General features: G+C 36.4%; 1 protein-coding gene across 3 annotated transcripts in view; it reads left to right on the forward strand.

Annotated features, from left to right (window-relative positions):
* Positions 1–20042, forward strand: part of LNPEP (leucyl and cystinyl aminopeptidase) — a 99510-nt gene that overhangs the window by 65157 nt on the left and 14311 nt on the right. For all 3 annotated transcript variants that reach the window (XR_007150936.1, XM_047852987.1, XM_047853002.1), the window contains exons 10-17: positions 969–1129; positions 1374–1462; positions 7157–7340; positions 8463–8619; positions 14835–15019; positions 16452–16613; positions 18966–19106; positions 19756–19837. Coding sequence is in view for 2 of the 3 variants with exons in the window: in XM_047852987.1 (XP_047708943.1) it covers positions 969–1129; positions 1374–1462; positions 7157–7340; positions 8463–8619; positions 14835–15019; positions 16452–16613; positions 18966–19106; positions 19756–19837 (1161 nt within the window). In the remaining variant the exon portion in view is untranslated. The remainder of the gene's footprint in view (positions 1–968; positions 1130–1373; positions 1463–7156; positions 7341–8462; positions 8620–14834; positions 15020–16451; positions 16614–18965; positions 19107–19755; positions 19838–20042) is intronic.

Here is a 20042-nt window from a genome sequence, read left to right on the forward strand (position 1 = left end):
CTTAAGAGTTGCTTCCAAATCACTGTTGATTTTTTCTCTTATCATATGGTAACATTTCAGTTGAAAGCCACATTATTTACTTTATACCCATATTATCTCCTGACATTTAGAATATATTTCTTCCTTTCTGACTGACTTCAGCTTCTGCATCCATAGTGTTTTCCTATCCCAACCTCGTTCTTAACATTATCCTCAGGTTTGTCAGCCTCCACATCATATGCACTGGCCTCTTCATTTCTGTTCTGTTTTGAAGACCCAAAGGTGCCTTGCTTTTGGGAAAGCTTGTTTTCTTCCCAGTCCCTTATCCAGAAATGAATAGATTAGAGCCATGAGAAATGTCATATTAATATTGCAATGAGTTTGCAATATTTGATCCATCCTTTTCTGCTTTAAATAAATGGGCATATGGAGACTGAGGTTAAGGCTGCCATAGTAGAGTGGTACTGTTACCAAACAAAGTACTTAATGATTTTAGTTGCTTGCAATTCACATCCATATGTAGTCTAGAAGAATGATTTGAATGATAAGGTTACCTCACCTGCTTTAAAGAGATAGTTTTTCTACAATGTCTTCTTAATCATTGATACCAGATGTCTTTAGGGGATGGTGGGCTTTAGAGGGTCTATGAACCTGACACTGGATTCTAGATTTTGCAGATAAGTTGATGTAATTTCTGGGAGAAAGGGTCTGTGACTGTCAAAACAGTTAACCACTGTTCTCTGGAGAAACTTAAAGTTGAGGCAGCTGACATGTTTATATCTTATTCTGCTGCTGCTTTCTGGCACTTGCACAGAATTAGTTCTTCCAAAGGTGAAGGTCAACATTTACAAAAATTTAACTCCATATTCATGCTTCTGTTTTAATGTTAACATTACATGTAGTCTTCATAGAATGTGGTAGGCAGAGAGGAAAAGGTTTTGTTTTTAAGCAAAAATAATTCTTATGTATATATATATATATACATATAGGTCACAAACAAAACACTAGATGTAAAGAAAATGATGAAAACCTGGACCCTGCAAAAAGGATTTCCTTTAGTGACTGTCCAAAGAAAAGGAAAGGAGCTTCATGTACAACAAGAAAGATACTTTTTAAATGTGAAGCCTGAAATTCAGCCTTCAGATGCAAGGTGTGTTCCTGCTTTTTCTTCCTGTTACCTATCTCTTTTGTATCCTTGGGTTAAAGTATTTTGTAATCACAATCTCTTAAGAAACCTAAGAAGATTATCTTTTTTCTGGAAATAGCTTGAAAAATTCTCCTTCCTGCCAAAAAGGGGCGGGGGGGGGGGGGAAGACCCAACAAATTATGTGTAAATGACTGAGCACTGACTGAAATACTGGAAAGAGTAATCTTCCAATATTTTCTTTTTACAGCTATCTCTGGCATATTCCACTATCCTATGTCACTGAGGGAAGAAATTACTCAAAATATCCATTGGTATTTTTACTGGACAAGAAATCAGGTTTGACTATAATTAACTCTTTTCTGAGAAGAAATTGAAAACAATATATTTTTTAGAAATCTGACAAAGCAGCAGAAGGAGATTTTACTTTGCAAAGTGCATACTCTTTGAACTGGTTTTATGAGTCATCTATACAAGATGTGACTAAAGTGACACTGATTCCATGTCTCACGTATCAAGTCAGTCATTCTTATTCATGTGAAATAAAGTACAAAAAGTTGCACTGTGTTTTTATGTCCTAGGTAAATATTTGTTGTTACAAAGAAGTAGTACAGGTAGAGCAGTCTCTTGAGGTATATGCTCTGCTGTTCACTCTCTCGGGGTGAGCTTGGGCAACTGCATTCCACAAGCATCGTAGATGATTCTTGCACATAATAAAGGTTGATCATGATCCAGATTTATAGTAAGTAAGCATTACAAAATGTCCTGTGAACATAATGTACATTTTTGGTAGTAAGAAAATGGGTAAGAAATTATGTTTGTAAGGAAGCAGATAGGAAAATGTAAAGATGATATATGTTGACCCACAAGGAGCCTATAAAAAACAATTGAAATATAGTGTCTGACCATTTGTTAAATACCACTATGAATGCCACACCATGTATCCTCTTAATCCATGTCCTGAAACAATAGGAAGACCTTGGGCAGGAACCATTAGTGATACTCTAGATTTATGGAAAGGGAAAATTTCTTGTTTGAATTTGTATCTGGTGATCAAGCCTCTGTTTTTGAGGGAGGAGTGTAGCCTAGTAGTAAACGGGCTATACTTTGGAGCCAGGTTATCTGGTGCACTGGTATTATTTTAGGTGGTCATGTGACTCCCTGAGCCTCATTCCCTCAGCTGCTGAGTGGAGACAGTGATCGTACTTATAGTGTTATCGTGAGGATGGGGTTAATTTATGTGAAGTACCTAGAATAATGTCCGGCATTTTGTTATTAATGTTATTATTGAAAAAAAAATCCTCACACACAGTATTATCCATATTACATGAAATCTAGAAAATGGAGAACAAATCACCTTGCCACAACTATTATCATGATTACTTCTTTTGAGTCATTTTTAAAATATTTTTTACTTAGTTGATACCATTGTGTATAAGTGATTTTTATATCTTGCCTTTTTTTAAAACAAAAAACTTAACACATATAATATTTGACTTCATCTTTACTGCTAGACACTTGACTCACCATTTGTCTCTTAAAAAAAATGTCTCAGTAGAAATTTAGGGTCTTAAATGTTTTGTTATTGTATGAACTTCTTCATAAGAATGCTTCTCAGAAATGAAGACTGTTATCTTTTGTGATTTAGTACACATTTCTAAATTGCCCTTCAGTTATGTGGTAATAATTTGTAATGCCAGTTGAAATACAGGTGCGTGCCAGTTGAATTGCAGTTTCACCAGAGTGGAGTGTTAAAACAGTCTCATTATTTGAAATGCTAAGAACATTTCATAATGTTGTATCTTTGATTAATATCACAGCCAGAGGTGTAAGGAAAGGCAGCCTTCTTTGATGAAAACAAAACTTCCAAGTGGCCTTGGAAGGATAGACCCTGACTTAAGAGACAACAAATAATCCCATCTCCATTTTTGGACCGATAAGGAAAATTTTCAGACCTCCCAGTAGTATATAAGTTTTTTGGTAGTATTAGAAATAATAGGACAATGAGAAATCTGCTTTTATGTGCCCATAATTTTTAGCTCAGTTTGTGTGTGTTTCTTAAACTCTTTTTGAGATTCACACCCCAAAGCCTAGCTCATGTTTTCATGCTATAGCCTTTTCTCCCTAAGCCTGTACCTGGCACTCCGTGCTTCTGCTGTCCCAAAGTGGTTTCGGCAAGTCAAACGTGCTATACTGCCTCTTGTCTCTGGGCCTTTGCAGATGCTGTTTTCTTGACTGGAAGAACACTCTTGCCTTTCCACCTCCTCGATTTATTGCTATTCATCCTTCAGGTCTCAATGTGCCCATTGCTTGCTCCAGGAAGCTCCAGAAAGGCAGAGATCATGGCTATATGAATCACTTTTGTGACTTTAGCACCCAGTAGGCACACAAAATTTTTTTGAATGAATAAATTTTAGTTTGTAATGAAGTCACTCAATATCAAATCTCACTGTAAAAAGTTTTAGGAAAAGAACATTTAGAGCCTGATGAAATGATATCTTCTTTTCCCTTCATTTGGAAATATTCTTGCTAAAGGGGAATATACAAAATGTACTATAATATAATTGGTTTAATCTGGAGCTGGAACTGAGCCAATAGATGATGAAAGCAGTGTCTGTTACTTTCTCTTCTCAACTGTTACTTCCCTTGCTGCTGCTGTTTTAATTCCTGGCAGTTCCAGTTCTGAGTGCCCACACTGAAAATGTTCTGTCCTCACAAAAAATTGTGTTGACCCTGAGGACAGTTGAGTCTTCTTGGTTCTTAATGCTCAAGTGACAAGCACTCTTATTTTAATTGCATCTTAATTGTTTTCTATTCTCAAAAGAAATGTAGCAGAGACAGTGACTCTAGAGGCTAATTTTTTGACTTTAGTACATTGTGTTAAGGTGGTGGTTTGTTAAATCTGTAGTATATTTCCATGTGTTGTAAGGCCAGGGTTGCTGGCTTAGTACATAGCATTCAGTCAAATATAGGAATTTATATTTAATCAAGATTTTTGTCACTCTTCCCCACATACATGAATTTGGAATGATTAACAGTTGTGCGTAAGAAAGTCTGAAAGGGGCCATTTTTTCAGGCCACATATTGAGGAAATTACACTAAAATAGTGTCTTTCTCTCCCTTCCCTTCCTTTTTCTCTCTCCCCTTTTCCCTCTCTATCCCCTCCCTCATCCATATCTTACTCAGACCTAAGCTCTTTAACTATAGGAAATCTTTATATTACATCTAACTTGAAACATGATATCACTGTGCCAGAAATATTTATCTGAAACTAAAAGACATGTCATTGTCTTTGAATGAAAGGCATTTGGAAAAAAAAAATAATAAGGAAGGGCATATAATTAAGGTATTTATCATGTGCCATCCTTTGAGCTTGCCTGTTTCCCCCTAGTAAAATAAAGGAGAATAAAAGGGTATTGGAGAAAGGAATGCTTTTGAACAAGAGGGGATGCAGTTTAAATGCATGTATCATGCTAACCCTCTGGAGCAAGCTACACAGGAAAATTTTCAACTTTGTTGTAAAAGCTTGTTTTTTGTTTCTGTGCTTCAATGTTTCTGTTTAAAACAGTAGTTGATTTTCAAAACTCATTGACAAATGGTTTTTAAAATCACTACTAAATTACTTCATCTGCTTCTGCCATATAAGATTGGAGTTACTCTTTTTTAATACTCAATGGACTGTGAAAATTGAACTCTTAATCTGTTAATGATTATAATGAATCAAAAACATATGAGGGTAGCCTCATCCACTTTTGAGCTGCAGGATGTAGTTACCTCCCTTGTGTGCAAAGCTATTATTTTTTGATACCTGTGGTTTTAAGGTCCTTCATTCTGGATCATTCAGAAGACCTGAAAGAGACTAGTATGTTGATTCTTTAAATGATAGCTCTTCTCTCCATGCTGTTGGCTGCACTGCTTTATATTCTGTCATCGAGATGACAGTAACAATTTCAAGTACACTCCCAGCTGCCCCTCTCCTCTATACTGTCTCAAATTGGCTAAGTTTATAACATGGCAAATTGCTTATCAGCCAAAATACACTGTATTTCAGTATTTTCCTACATCCATCCAGTGGAAGAATTGCCATACTTATCATTTCTTGCCTCCATTTTTGGGGAAAGGGAGATTTAGAGCTCTTTAGTCCTTCTTCCCAAGGGCCTTTCTTGATAAAAGCTCAACAGGAAATTGTGTTTGTAACCTGGAGAATGTCAATATTTTTGCCATACTTAATGATAAAATTAATTTCATTAGTCATCATTTTGTTAAAATAGCTCCAACCTGGAGCAGCTACTTTGTCATCACAATTATTCCTTAGAACTTCCTTCTGCTCTACAAAAAGAAATAAATCCTATTAACGTAATTGATCTTTCCCATCTGCTGCTGTATCAGCAATATGGGAAATTTTTTAGTGAACAAGACTGATTATCTGATATTTCATATTAAGACATGATCAGAATGTAAGTCTTTCCCATCATAAACATCCTTTGTAGTTTCAGCAGAATTGGAGTACTAAAATATTAAGAGAATTTGATAAATTTTAATAATTCTTGCTTTTGAAGTTGATAGACCCTGAGACTTCAGGTACCAAAGGGTTTAAATGTATTTCTAAAGCATTTTATGTGCAAAAACCATCATACAGAGTTGTTTTGACAGTAAAAATTTTAAGACAGCCTAAATATTTCCGAAGAGGAGGTTGGTTAAACTGTGGTAGGTTTTTTAAATGGAATTTTATGAAGTTATTTGAATATTGCTTATGAAGATAATGGAAAAATGGCTGTGGTTGAAGTCTGTTAGGTAAAAAAGCAGTACAAAAATAAATGCACATCTATCCACTGTATGAAATATTACATCATTTAAGATGTGTATAGGAAAGGTCTTGGCAGGAAATATACCCCACAATGCTATCCCTGGCAGACTGGCTGACTGTAGATTATTTTCCTTATCTCTACTCCTCTTATATAATTTTTTAAAATTAGTACTCCTTTATTTATTTATTTGAGAGAGACCATGCAGGTGGTGGGGAGGAGCAGAGGGACAGAGAGAGAATCTTAAGCAGGCTATGAGCTCAGCACAGAGTCTCATGTAGGGCTCGAATCTACAACCCCTGGGATCATGACCTAAACTGAAATCAAGAGTCAGACACTCAACCAGCTGAGCCACCCAGGCACCCCTAATACTCTTTACTTTAAGAGGACTACTCCTGAAACCATTATTAGCCTACATGTTAACTAATTTGGCTTTAAATAAAATTTAAAAAAAAATTGGGAGGAAAACTTATAAACATCTTTCAAACCCTATGTAGATTTCTTTTGAAAACATTTGCCATGGCATAGTTATCTTGTTCACTTACTTAGTAACTCACCAAGTATTTTTTGAGTACCTGCTAAGAGCAGTGTTCTGGGCACTGAGGGATTAGCATTAAACAGAATGGTAAGTTCATGGACCTATATTCTAATAAATAGTAAATCTTAAGATGCTTAGAAGCATACCCTTAACTATTATATTAAATCCAAGCCTTGTTGCCAACTTTAAAGGACATTTCTTGATTAGTAACTTAAAGGATGTTAAAAATTCCTACATAGATTTTGTAGTCAGGTTTTATAGTAATATATTTTTGTCATCTTGTATTTTATAGCTCCTTATTAATTGAAATCATTCTATATAAATTTCTATGAATTCTCTCAACATTTATATATGTAATGGTAGGGGCCCCAAAAGTGCATATCACCATATTTTCTTTTTCTAGCAGTAACATTTATATGATATTCTACTTGCCTGACTATATTAAATTGTAAGATTTTTGACAGAAGGGATATATCTGTCCAGTTCACCATTAAATAAATAATTGTTAATGAATGGTGATCTTTGCTAACATTAAAATAACTGCACTGGGAGGCAGACATTTAGTTTCTTAGTAGAATAATTAAATGTAAAAACATTCTATATTAACTTTGAAACAAACAAAATGTACATTTAATACTTTTTCTTCCCCTGTTATCTTCTCTCTCTCTCTCATTCTTTGGTCTGTATTAGGTGTCATCAATCTTACAGAAGAAGTGCAGTGGATCAAAGTCAATACAAACATGAATGGCTATTATATTGTACACTATGCAGATGATGACTGGGAAGCACTAATCAAACAGTTGAAAACGAATCCTTATGTCCTGAGTGACAAAGACCGAGCCAACCTCATCAACAACATCTTTGAACTTGCAGGGTAGAGTGTGCTTGGTTTGGGTTTGTTTATTTTTAAACAAGTGTTATTGTGGGGGAAAAAAAAACTTTAGAAAAACAGTTCAAAAGAACTGGCATATATTGCCTGTTAGGTATAATTCATTTTGGATGATTGGGAAGATATAAAATACAATCCTTGCCTTCATTGGTGTTACAATCTGTATAGAAACATCAGCTACAAACATATTGAACAGTTAAGTAACAGTTAAGATTACAATATTAACAACCAGGACACAGGTTTGCTGAATATATTGATCTAGGAGTTCAGGCTTTGCTTTATTTCATGAGAGAATTCTTTTCAAGCAGCTTGGTTAGTTCTTACCCACTGGTTTGAGTGATGTCTCTGAGAGTTGGGGCCTTCTTATTTGGTTACAGCTTGCCTCCCAACCACTCTGTGCATTACAGAATCCCAAAACCAAGTGTGGTCGTGACCGTGTGTGTTAGATATCCTCCAAATAATAAGAGTACCAGCTTAGGCGGTTAATGGGTCTAGAGACACACAGAATATTCAAAAGTATTATTTTGGACTGCTCTTGACCTTCTTTTGGTTCATTTTTAATGAAGTAACTATTGATCATCTCAGCCATCATTGTTATGATTTCTCTTATGTGGTTAATTTTTAAAATGCACTCACCATAAATTCACAGTGGACCTTGACTTAACGAGTTTGACAAATTCCCATACAAATAACAAAATATTTTCTTTTTGATTCAGATCCTCTTTATGCCACTTGTTCTCACCTGGTAAATATATGAAATAAATTAATTAATTAATTAATTAATTAAAATTAGTACTCTTCATCTTTTCTCATCTAAGACACTGACTTATGTCTCAGTAGCATGACTCAGTAGCAATTTATAGGTAACTTAGGGAATAAAACCTGAGCTATTGTTTATCTTTCTCATGAAATGTATCTTTAACCTTGGGTCACACACATGAACTTAATCAAAGATAATAATATTTAGTCTAACTTTACAGAATGCCACTTTAAGCTTACGTTTTAGTTCTTGAAGACTCACCATCTATTCCTGAAGTTTCTCAGCATGTGTATAGAGTTCATCTGCTTCTCTCAGCATATTGACTTTTCTGTTCTTTTACCCTTTAGCCTAGGCAAGGTGTCTCTTCAAAGGGCCTTTGATTTGATTGATTACCTTGGAAATGAGACCTATACCGCCCCCATCACTGAAGCCCTCTTCCAGACAGGCCTCATCTATAACCTCCTTGAAAAGCTGGGACACATGGATCTGGCCTCAAGAGTAGTGGTGAGTCTACCTTATTGCCAACTTGTCTTTGTTGCTTGCCTTTAATGTGTCATTCACAGTTCTAGGCTGTAAAGGCAGCCGGTCACGTTCCCTTTTCTTCACTCTACTAGTGGTGAAATCTTTACTTTGAATCAAAATGGCATTGCTTACCAGGAAGAATTGATAAAGGCTTAGCATGACATGGTATTGTTTGAATATCAAAATACAGCCTTCTGACACTGCTGCCAAAATGAGATCACATGAAAAGAAAACTCTCTTCAAATCTCAGTTTATTTCTATATAATAACTGCTCAAAATGGGTCCTTTTGCAATGTGGTGTTCCCCACTGATTTCCTAGTGGTCATTATGAAATGACAGTTATGTTTGTATTGAAGAATATTCTGTTTTAGGAGTCCTTACTGTTAACTGTCTTATGGATGATGATGCTGGTGGATAGATTTATCTGCAGAGCACTAAAGGAATCTTGGTAGTGGTGACTGCTTTACTTTTTTAAAACCAGTTTCTTGATCTTAACAGTTGTTAGTTTAGACACTTTCAATATTAAACTGTTGACAGAGTCTTTAAAAGCTTGGGAAGGAGAGATGAATTCTTTGTTTCATCTTGCTCTCTGAATCAGCACATTCTGACAATAAGGTTTGCTTTATGAATCAGTCAGGTTTGCCAGGGCCCAGACAAAAGGAATCTCTCAGAAAAAGGAAGAAAGTATTAGAATAGAAATGAGAATTTCTTTTAGGGTTTTGATGTTCTTACTGGTCAAAGGAATGGGTTAGATTACATCTCTCTCTCTGTCTCTGTCTCTGTCTCTTTCTCTTTTTCTCTCTCTCTTTTTTTTATTATTAAAAAAGAAACAACCTCCTTTCTGCCTCTTACTGTTCTGCACGTCCCCTGTTATGAGTTCTCTCATCACAGTGACGGGAGGCAGTACATGGCTGGTGGGCCATATGGAGCTTGAAAAGTACCCTTCTTCCCAAGTCTCTGATCTGACCCTAAAAGAGCCATGCCTATCCTTACCCATAACTGTAATATGTAAGTTAGATGATTTCTGAGGTTTTTTCAAACTGTTAGGATTTTTATCATTCTTCTATATCATAAGGCTATCTATCACCATCCTTAATAAAAACCAGAGTCTTCAGAATGTGACTCAGCTCAATAAATATTGAGCAAATGAGTGAAATACACCAGAAACTGGTACATTTCAGTGCTTGTTTTATTCTGCACACCATGCTTAGTGCTTAATGTAGATAACCTTGTATAATCTTCACACAATGCCAGATAGATACTTCTTTTATTTTTTAATGTTTATTTTTGAGAGAGACAGCATGAATGGGGGAGGGGCAGAGAGAGAGAGGGAGACACAGAATCCCAAGCAGGCTCCAGGGTCCAAGCTGTCAGCACAGAGCCTGACGCTGGGCTCGAACTCATGAGCCATGAGATCATGACCTGAGCTGAAGTTGGACGCTTAACTGACTGAACCACCCAGGCACCCTGCCAGATAGATATTTCTACCCCCATTATAGGGATGAGGAGACTACTTAACTTCCCCAAAGTCATTTACCAAGTAAATTTTAAAGTTGAGCTTCAAACCCAGATTAGTTCCACTCTCAAGCCCACCGTTTGTATTATATTGCTGTATTTTAAATTAATTTGTATTTTAGCAATGTCATCTTTCAAAAGATACCTTTTTGTTGGAAAGATCAAGGCTGTTTCTTTCCTATCATTTTTTTTAATTGAGATTTTAAATTAAAACAGTTTGAAAAACTTGTAGACCATGTGTTTAAGGTTTAAAATGACGGACTTACATCTAGTTCCTTGAAAATAAAGTTGTCAACTTACTATTTGAGATTTCTTTTATATGCAAAATGTTAATGACTTTTTTAATAGTATTTGTACGAATTTTCAAGAAGTATGCAAATAACATATTGATCTCTTTAGGGCTCCAACACCGACTTTCTCCTGTTAGTATATCAAAGAAATTGGCCATTTGTTAGCCACTTCAGCAACCATAGCTGGACATGTGCATTGTTCTCAGTTTGCAGCTATTATGAATCACAATACTATGAATATTCTTATACATATCTGTTGTGAATATCTGTATGCTTTCTATGGGCTGTGTCTGGAAGTGAAATTGCTGAGTCATAACATATTCGTAGTTAATACTGTACTATCAAATCGTTGTTCGACATTATAGCACTTTGTGCTCCGTCAGCAATGCATGAGAATTTGAGTTCTGTTCTGGGTCTATATCCTTGCCAACACTTCGTATTAATAGTAAATCTTACTCCCTTTAGCCATTTGGTTGGGAGCATAGTGGTATTGCAATTTTGGCTTTAGTTTGTATTTCCCTAATGACTAGTGAAGATGAATTCCTTTTGATTTGTTTAATGACCATTGGAGGTACACTTTTGTTAAATGCCCAAGTCTCTGATGTTTTTTCCATTGGATATTCTGTCTTTTTCTGATTCATTTGTACAGCTCTTTATATATTCAAGGGATGAGTCCTTTGTTGCTCTTGTACATTTACAAGTATCTTCTCCCCCTCTGGCTTGCTTTTTCAATCTCTTAATTATGCTTTTTGATTAGCGTAAATTCTTAATTTTAGTGTATGAAATCTGCCAACCCAAGGATATTCTCCTTTGTTCTCTTCTGGAGACTTTATTATTTTACCTTACACGTTTAGATCTATGATCCATCTGGAATTGATTTCCGTGTATGCTGTGAGTGAGACACAAAGATCCATGTTTTTGATACAGCTATCCAGTTGGTCCAGCACCAGTGTGCTTCATTGTATACAAAGATTTTTCTCTTATTGAGTTTTTATAACTACTTTTGAGGTTATTAGTGCCATATCAAATCAACACCATTTGGGATAGTTTTTTTTAGTTTCCTCGGGCTGCCATAATAAATTAGTAAAACCTGTTGTCTTAAAACAATAAAAACATATTCTCCCACAGTTCTGGAAGCTAGAAGGCTAAAATTGAGGTGTTGGGAGAGCAGATTGGTTCCTTCTGAGGGAGAATCTCTTCCATGCCTGTCTCCTAGCTTCAGGTGGTTGCCAGCAATCCTTGGCACTCTTTAGCTTATAGATGCATCACTGTAATTTCCGCCTCTGTCTTTACATGGCATTCTCCCTTTGTTTCTGGGTCCAAATTTCCCTGTTCTTATAAGGGCACCAGTCATTAGATTAGAGCCTACCATAATTCAGCATGACCTTACCTTAAATTGGTTAAATCTGCAAAAACCTATTCCCAGATAAGTTTACATTCAAAGATTCTAGGCAGACCTGAATTTTGGGGGCGGGGGAGGGCACACTATTCAACCCACTATAGGTAGCAATAAATAACTACATACGACTCGGGTTTTTTTGTTTTCTGTTTTGTTTTTTTTTTTACTATTAAAGGATAGTGTTTGGTAGTGAATATGCCATAAGAGTTAGCAGAATATTCTTGAAGCTGCCCAGCTAGTTAAATTTCATGTTGGCAGAAGCCATTCTTACACCTGCCTCTCTCCAGTCACTCTGTTGAGAGCCTAGTGTCAGAAAGCACTTGATACTTACCTCAAGCTATCTCTATGCTGTGAACACAGGTGCTAAACTCAATCTAAGAAGTTAGACATTTTGAATACTTTCTTACTGTCATGCTTGAGTAACTCTGCGTCTTCATCCTAGATGATAGTTTCCAGTTTGCTGGGCAGGCGTGTATTTATGAAGAACATACCTCAGGGTGGGGTCCAGAGGACTGATGCTTAGAGGGCAAGAGCAGCCTTAGTGTATATGTGTGAGCCTGTGGGCCCTTTTACTGCTGTAGATCTCGTACACTTGACTGTTAGTTAAAGGTCAGGTTAGCTTTAGGTCATCAAGAGGGAGAAACTGTCTCTGAAATTGTTATTCCATTCTTAGGACATTCTGATGCCATCAACACTCTCAAAATATGAAATCTGACACTATAGTTGGAGATTAGAATGGCGGACATTTCTGAGTTCTTGGATCCAATCCTCAGTATTTGTAATTAATACTGGTGTCTAATTTTTTATGTTGTCACCAGAGCATTGTGTAAATATATTGGTCATTTTGTTATTTAGCCTGAACATGCCTACATAACGCACACCTCTGAATCACATTTAGTGATGTATGCTGTGGTATGGTGGTGCATAGAGTCTGGAGGCACTTTTCAATTGTGTCAAATTGCTCACATCTGATGTTAACATCTGATCCCAGCCATATTCCTGTTTCATCACTTACAAGTCTGTCATTCTTTTACATATGAGGGATTGTTGGGATAAACCTTTTGCAATAAAAGCTGACACTTCACATTTAAGAAGCTCACTTGACCCAAGAAAGAACTCCCTGGGCATATCAGTATAAAATTAAAGCAGTAAATCACAATGTAGTACATAGTATAAATGCCGCCGCCATCTTTCCTGTCTTTTTTATTTTTAAAATCATTTTGTGTTACTGTTCTTGCATTTTATTGCATACTCTGTGTTTGTAGCTTGTCTAACCCATCTGGTTTGTTCTCTTCCCACTTGCCATTTTCATTTTATGAAATCAGGGGATTGGATTCTATTGTTTTATGAGTTTAAATTAAAAAAAATAATTTAGAACCATGGAAAAACAGATTCTAGGTTTGAAGTACTTGCGATATGGTTTATTAATATTAAAAATATAACCTGGATTACTTATAAAACTAAAACAGCAGGAATTTTCTGAACACAGAATTATTTCTAAAATAAAATCTTTTGCTCTATTATGTTATCATTTGAAATATATGTAAAGTCAACTATTTGAGAAATTCATCTTAACTATTTGGTATCAGAAATAATTAGTAAAATTGTACCCTATAATTCCAGTGGAGTAACTGCTTAGGAACTGGCCTTAGCATCTTCTAGAGTCAGGGTTCCCTTGCTTCCAGTGTTTTAAAGTATCTTTTTTTCCCTACTGGTTTCTTTATGTTTTAGTAAACTCTTATTAACATTGACATTTTTCTCCACTGAGTTTTTTTAATAGTATTTCAAGCATGTAACTTTTTTCCCCCCCTCTGATTCTTCCTTTGTATCTACTTGACAGTTAGGAGCAGTTTTTAATTTTCTTGTATTCTTTATTCATTTGGGATGGTTTGCTATCACGCCATTGAGAAAGGCCACTGGGAGACAGCATGTCCAATACAGCCATGTGTATACAATAGGATCTCCTGCATTGCTTTTATGTTCCTTGGATTATCAGTCAGCATGGCAAGTATTTTTCCACTTCATGTCCTCGCAATGACTCACAGGCTTTGTTACTCACACATTCCACAAGGTGTCTGTTCTCTATTTCATTTCTTTTGAAGCAAGCAAAAGTAAGTTGACATGTTATCACAAATGTGGAGTCCTTCTCCTTGCACAGATTCTTCTTTTCATTCTCATAGCTCCACAAGAGACTTACTTATGGAAGATCTGCTAAGAAAATGGCCTCAGCAGTTTAAAACTCCCCAAGTAGGATTCATTTTAGGTATTAACACTGGTACTCTGGAAGAATATGATGCTCTGTGAAGAACTTGAACTTATTTTCTGGGGTGTAAGAGTGTTAAAAACCAATGAATCTAACATACAGGTGTTCACCATACTATTCTTGTTGCTTTACTATAGCTCTGAAAATTTTTTTTAAATAAAAAGTTGAGGGGGGTTGGGGAAATAACTATAAACAGCTCTTCTTTCCTGCAGGCCTCATTTTCTTGCCTCTTTGTTTACATTAATTTGTTAGATCATCAAGCTAGTTGATATTTTAAGTATTCCTTTAATATTGGATTCAGAAGCATTTAGACATGTACTTATCAGTAAAGAAGCACATTTTTCTCACATTGCTTTATGGGTTTATGGATTTAAAGTCACGAGGTCAGAAAGTTTCAACTGGCTTCTAGCAGTGGCTATAGGTGATACTTTTTGGCAGGAAAAATCTCGCTGAGTGTACACAGAAGAAATTCTCCTTACCGCATAGAAGTAATTCTTTTTTTTTTATGTTATATAATTAAGAGTCCCCATTGGCTATAGCAGCCTATGAATAGCCTTTCTTATTGAATGGTTTTGCCCCAGTTGTACTTAGGCTTCATGTGTCATTTGATATTTATTGGGTAATAACTATGCCCCCCTTTTTCTCCTTGGGTAAATGTTGGGGAAAAAAGATCTTGCTGTCCTGATTTTTTCTGGTTGTCCTAATTACTATTAACATTTTTTCTCTCTAGGCCAGGGTATTTAAGTTACTTCAAAGTCAAATCCAACAGCAAACTTGGACTGATGAAGGCACCCCATCTACTCGAGAGCTTCGGTCAGTCCTGTTAGAATTTGCTTGCACCCACGGCCTAGAGAACTGCAGCACTGTTGCCATGAAGCTCTTTGATGATTGGGTGGCATCTAATGGAACTCAAAGGTGACATGTGCTTCTACTCCAATGAACTCTCTTACTCTTTCTTAAGTTAATATCATATACTGAAACCAGGATCTTTTCATCCTGGAGTATAAATGTTATAAAACCGAGTGTTAATGTAGGTGATTTCTATGCACTTGTATTGTCAAACAAATTTTTTTTTTTCAAATTGTATTAAAATACATAAAACATACCATTTACTATCAACATATTCTAAGTGTGCAGTTCCATAGCGTAAGTATATTCACATTGCTGAGCAGTGAATCTCCAGAACTTTTCATCTTGCAAAATAGAACTCTTTACCAAAACAAATCTCCATTTTCTCCAACCCCCAATCCCTGGCAGCCACCATTCTATTTTCTCTTCTAAATACCTTATGTAAGTGAAATGTACAGTATTTGTCTTTTTGTGACTGGCTTGCTTCACTTAACATGGTGCCCTCAAGGTTCATCTATGTTGTAGCACGTGTTAGAATTTCCTTCTTTTTTAAGGCTGAGTAATCCTTTCTGTGTATATACCACATTTTGTTTCCTCCATTGATAGACACATGAGTTGCTTCCACCTTTTGGCTTTTACAAATAATGCTGCTATGATCATAGGTATGTAAATACCTCTTTAAGACTCTTTTAGTCCTTTGAGATGTATACCTAGAAGTGATGTTGCTACATCATATGGTAGTTCTATTTTTAGTTTTTTGAGGTACTGCTGTATTGTTTTCCATAGTGGTTACTCCAGTTTACATTCCCACAAATAGGGCATAAGAGTTCCAATTTCTTCACAACCTCACCAACACTTGTTTTCTGTTTTTTGATAGCACCCATCCAAATAGGTGTGAGCTGTCAAACAAGTCTGTTTTAATTTAGGAATATAACATAACAGAAGAAACGTTTTTGATGATGACTGGTTTTCTCCATGTTCCTTATTTTGCACTATGGAAATAGATTCAAGCATCAGATGAAAGTTGGGGTGGGGGATTTGGATGACCTTTCCAGCTCTGAGATTTTAATAAAGGCAGAAGACTGTGTTTCTTCCCCTCTTCTCACCACTCTTCCCACACTTGCTGCTGTATTTCCACCATGGAACTTACCACACTATATGGCAATACATTTATTCATTCTGTACGTTGGAATAGTCCCTGTGTTCCTGCAGGGCAGAGAGTGGGTCTCATTCTTCTTCCCGTCCCCAGTATCCAGCCAGTTGCCTGCCTGGTTTTTGTGGATGCTTAGTGAATAATTATTGCATTAAATTAGATTGATATTCCCTATAATCACACTGCCAGGAAAGTAGCAGCCAACTGAATTAAATATTTTCTTGACTGTTAGTTGTAAAGACTCTTACTTGCTCTGACTCCAAAAGCACCACTAGTCAATTCCTTGCCTTTGTATTCAGGATTTTTTTTTCTTGTTTTTTTCATATTTATGTACCTCTCTTACAGCCTACCTACTGATGTCATGACTACTGTGTTCAAGGTCGGAGCACAAACTGAGAAAGGCTGGTCATTCCTACTAAGCAAGTATGTCTCTATAGGCTCTGAAGCAGAAAAGAATAAAATACTTGAGGCTCTTGCCAGCTCCGAGGATGTACGGAAACTTTACTGGTATGAAACCACCCAAGGAATATGATATATAGAAACTAAAGGCATAAAAGCATTGTGCTTCTAGGTTGAGGAGCTCATTTTCTCTGGGATCTCCCGTTTTCTACCTTTACTTGTGGGCCAGACCTGACTTGGAAGGTGTGGGGAGGAGCCCACATGTGTTGGGCTTCATCTCAGGGATTGGACTGTACAGATGGATAGAAAGTGCTTCGCCTGAAAGAGATTGGGAGATGCCAGAAATCACAGTCCCCTTCTGCTTTCTGCTTAAAAACTTTTTGATCTGCCTGGCATGTTGTCTTTGATTCCACAATTAGTGCTTCTTTTTATTTATTTATTTTATTATTATTATTATTATTATTATTATTATTATTATTATTTGTCAAGGCATTGCTCTGTCCAGGCCATCATTTTGAAAATGCAGACACTTCAGTAAAAGGTGACATGTGAAAGCTTATAGGTTATACATTCATGTGGATTTGTCAGACCTTTCCTTTTTAACATTCAGCTGACGAAAAGCTAGCGATGGTTGTTTCACATGGGGGAAAGAAGGGCAATAAGTAGGGCTTCCTGGGAGGAAGAGCAATCAGTGTCAGGGTAGAGGCACTGTAAATAACTGAGAGAAACAGGAAGGTATCTTGAAAGTCATCAGCGGGAAGGAAAGGAAAAGCATGTGGGTCTCATTGCTTCTCTTGTATAACTTTGCTCAGAGAAATCCTAATAGTGTTCCAGAGATATTCTTAGTTAGCAGCTGCCCAGATCCACTTTCCATAGGATACACTGTAAATAATCATTTTCTTTAAAGTAGTAGCCAGCCTCTGACTCAAGAAAGCAGAGAAAAGTTGTGTATAAATTAGTAATTTTGTTTTAAAATAGTAGTGTTTTACTAATAAATTTCCATTATAAAGTATTTAAACAATACTTAAGAACATGGAATAAAATGTGAAAGTGTCTCTCATCTGACCCTTCGCTTACATCCTTATTCTCTCTTCTCTGTTAACAGTGTCAGTCCTGGTCTGGGTATTTACATATTTAAACATAGGTTTATACTATACCCAGTGCTCTGTAACATTCTTTTTAGTTCTTTGACAGTCTTTGAAATTTGCCTTGTGAGTTCATAAAGTTTATTTCATTTGTTTTTATGGCTACACAGTATTCAGTAGTATGGCTCTGTCATAATTTATTTAATCCATCACATGTTGAGGGGCATTTGGGTTTTTCCTCCTATTAAAAATAATTCTGCAGGGGCACCTGGGTAGCTTAGTCAGTTAAGCGTCCGACTTTGGCTCAGGTCATGATCTCACAGTTCGTGAGTTCGAGCCCCATGTCGGGCTCTTTTCTGACAGCTCAGAGCCTGGAGCCTGCTTCGGATTCTTTGTCTTCCTCTCTCTCTGCCCCTCCCCAGCTCGCACTCTGTCTCTCTCTCTCTCTCTCTCTCTCTCTCTCAAAAATAAATAAACATTTAAAAAAAATCAAAAAGTAATTATTATGCATTCTCTTGGGAGTATGTGTTTTCCCACTATAGGCAGGTATTATAGCATGATACATGAGAACTGCATTCATTTGAGTACCAAGCTTTAGAATTTATCAGCTACGGTACTATGACAATTTTACATAACCTCAGTTTCTTACTATAAAATGGAGATAGGTAATAATTACCTATTTCAAGCCTTGTGTCAAGTATTTAGAACATAATATAGTACTTATAGAGTATCAATAAATGTTAGCTATTAATATTAAGAGTGTATTCTGCAATGTATCTTGCTTTTTACATCAAACAGCCCAATTTTTTAAGAGTAGGTGCCTGGGTGGCTTAGTTGGTTAAGCACCCAACTCTTGATTTTGGCTCATGTCATGATCTTATGGTTCATGAGTCTGAGTCCCACATTAGGCTCTGCACTGACAGTGTGGAGCCTACTTGAGATACTTTCACTCTCTTTCTGCCCCTTCCCCACTTGTGCTCTCAATCTCTCTCTCTCTCTCAAAAAATAAACTTTAAAAAAGTAGTAATATACCTATCTACTCATATCAAATAAGGTTTTTAACAGAAAAAAAATCCAATCTTCAGAGTTGTAATAAATTCTACTTGAATTTATTTCATAAATGAGCTTACTACATCAAGAACTGTTTATTATTATGTGACAGTGTATTTAAGTCCTTACCTCATTGGTGAGTTCTCCCTTTATTTAAAAAAAAATGACAAATTTTCAGTCTATTGATCAACCTTAGACTGACCCAAAACTTACATCCTTTAAACTGCTTCAGAACCTTCATTAGGAGACCGGTACTAATTTTAAGTTCAGTGATCACTTCATGATGAATAATTATTTTGGGAACCAAATCTGCTTTGCTCTCCAGGTTAATGAAAAAGAGCCTCAGTGGAGATATCATCCGAACACAGAAGCTGTCATTTATCATTAGAACAGCTGGCCGACATTTTCCTGGGCACTTGCTGGCATGGGATTTTGTCAAAGAGAACTGGAATAAGCTTGTGCAGAAGTAAGTGTCTCAGATAACTACTAATTTTTAGTATTCTCCAGTTCTGCATTTTACAATGTTCTCAGTGTTGTATTGATTCACAGGATTTAAGATTTGCTGTGAGAGGAAAAATGCTTCACTGACAGTTGAACTGAAGCACCCAGAAATTTCCACCCTTGTAAATGTCATTCCATAACGTGAGGCATTAACGGTGGTGCTCCATTCGAATGCTAATTAAGCCCAACCAGGCTTGACACTTACGTCACTTAGCTTCACATGGCCGCGTACTATTTGAGAATAGCTCTTGGGTTATGTGTTTTGAAAAGTACCTCTTCATTGCCAAAGAATCAGTTAAGAATTCACACCCACCTCAGTAGCACATGGAGCATTTAATTTCTTTTAAAGTAATAATAGATTAAATGGATTAATAATTTATCTGGGTATCCTTAACTCCTGCCTTTTTCTGCCCAGCTTTTCGTCCTACTGACAGTGAGTGTATGTAGGATTACTCCTAATACACTGAGCTTCATTACCCTGGAGCAGGATTTCACTTTGCCTTTGGCCTGTGTAATTTATAGTAAAGTATTTCCTTTGCACTCAAGAACTTTGCTTCCCAACAGCTGCCTCATTTTTTTCCTCTCTTTTTGCTCTTGTATTTGTGTTTCTTCAGGTTTCATCTGGGGTCCTATACCATACAAAGTATTGTTGCCGGGTCAACACACCTGTTTTCAACAAAGGCACATTTGTCTGAGGTTGGTTGTATAAAATGTTAGGGAGATCGGGTAATCCTTTCCTCTTAGGCTACTTGGTTTAAGTTAGGTGGTACCTTCTCATGCCAATTCCTGTCCCTCCTCTCTGTCTACTGTGGTCAGCGCTAGTGATTCTGCATTGGGATTACTTTCAAAAGGTGAATATTCAACAATGAGGAAAAATTCTGATGAGAAAGAATTTGGATTC

The sequence above is a fragment of the Prionailurus viverrinus genome, chromosome A1, assembly GCF_022837055.1.
Source record: "Prionailurus viverrinus isolate Anna chromosome A1, UM_Priviv_1.0, whole genome shotgun sequence".
NCBI classification, from domain to species: domain Eukaryota; kingdom Metazoa; phylum Chordata; class Mammalia; order Carnivora; family Felidae; genus Prionailurus; species Prionailurus viverrinus.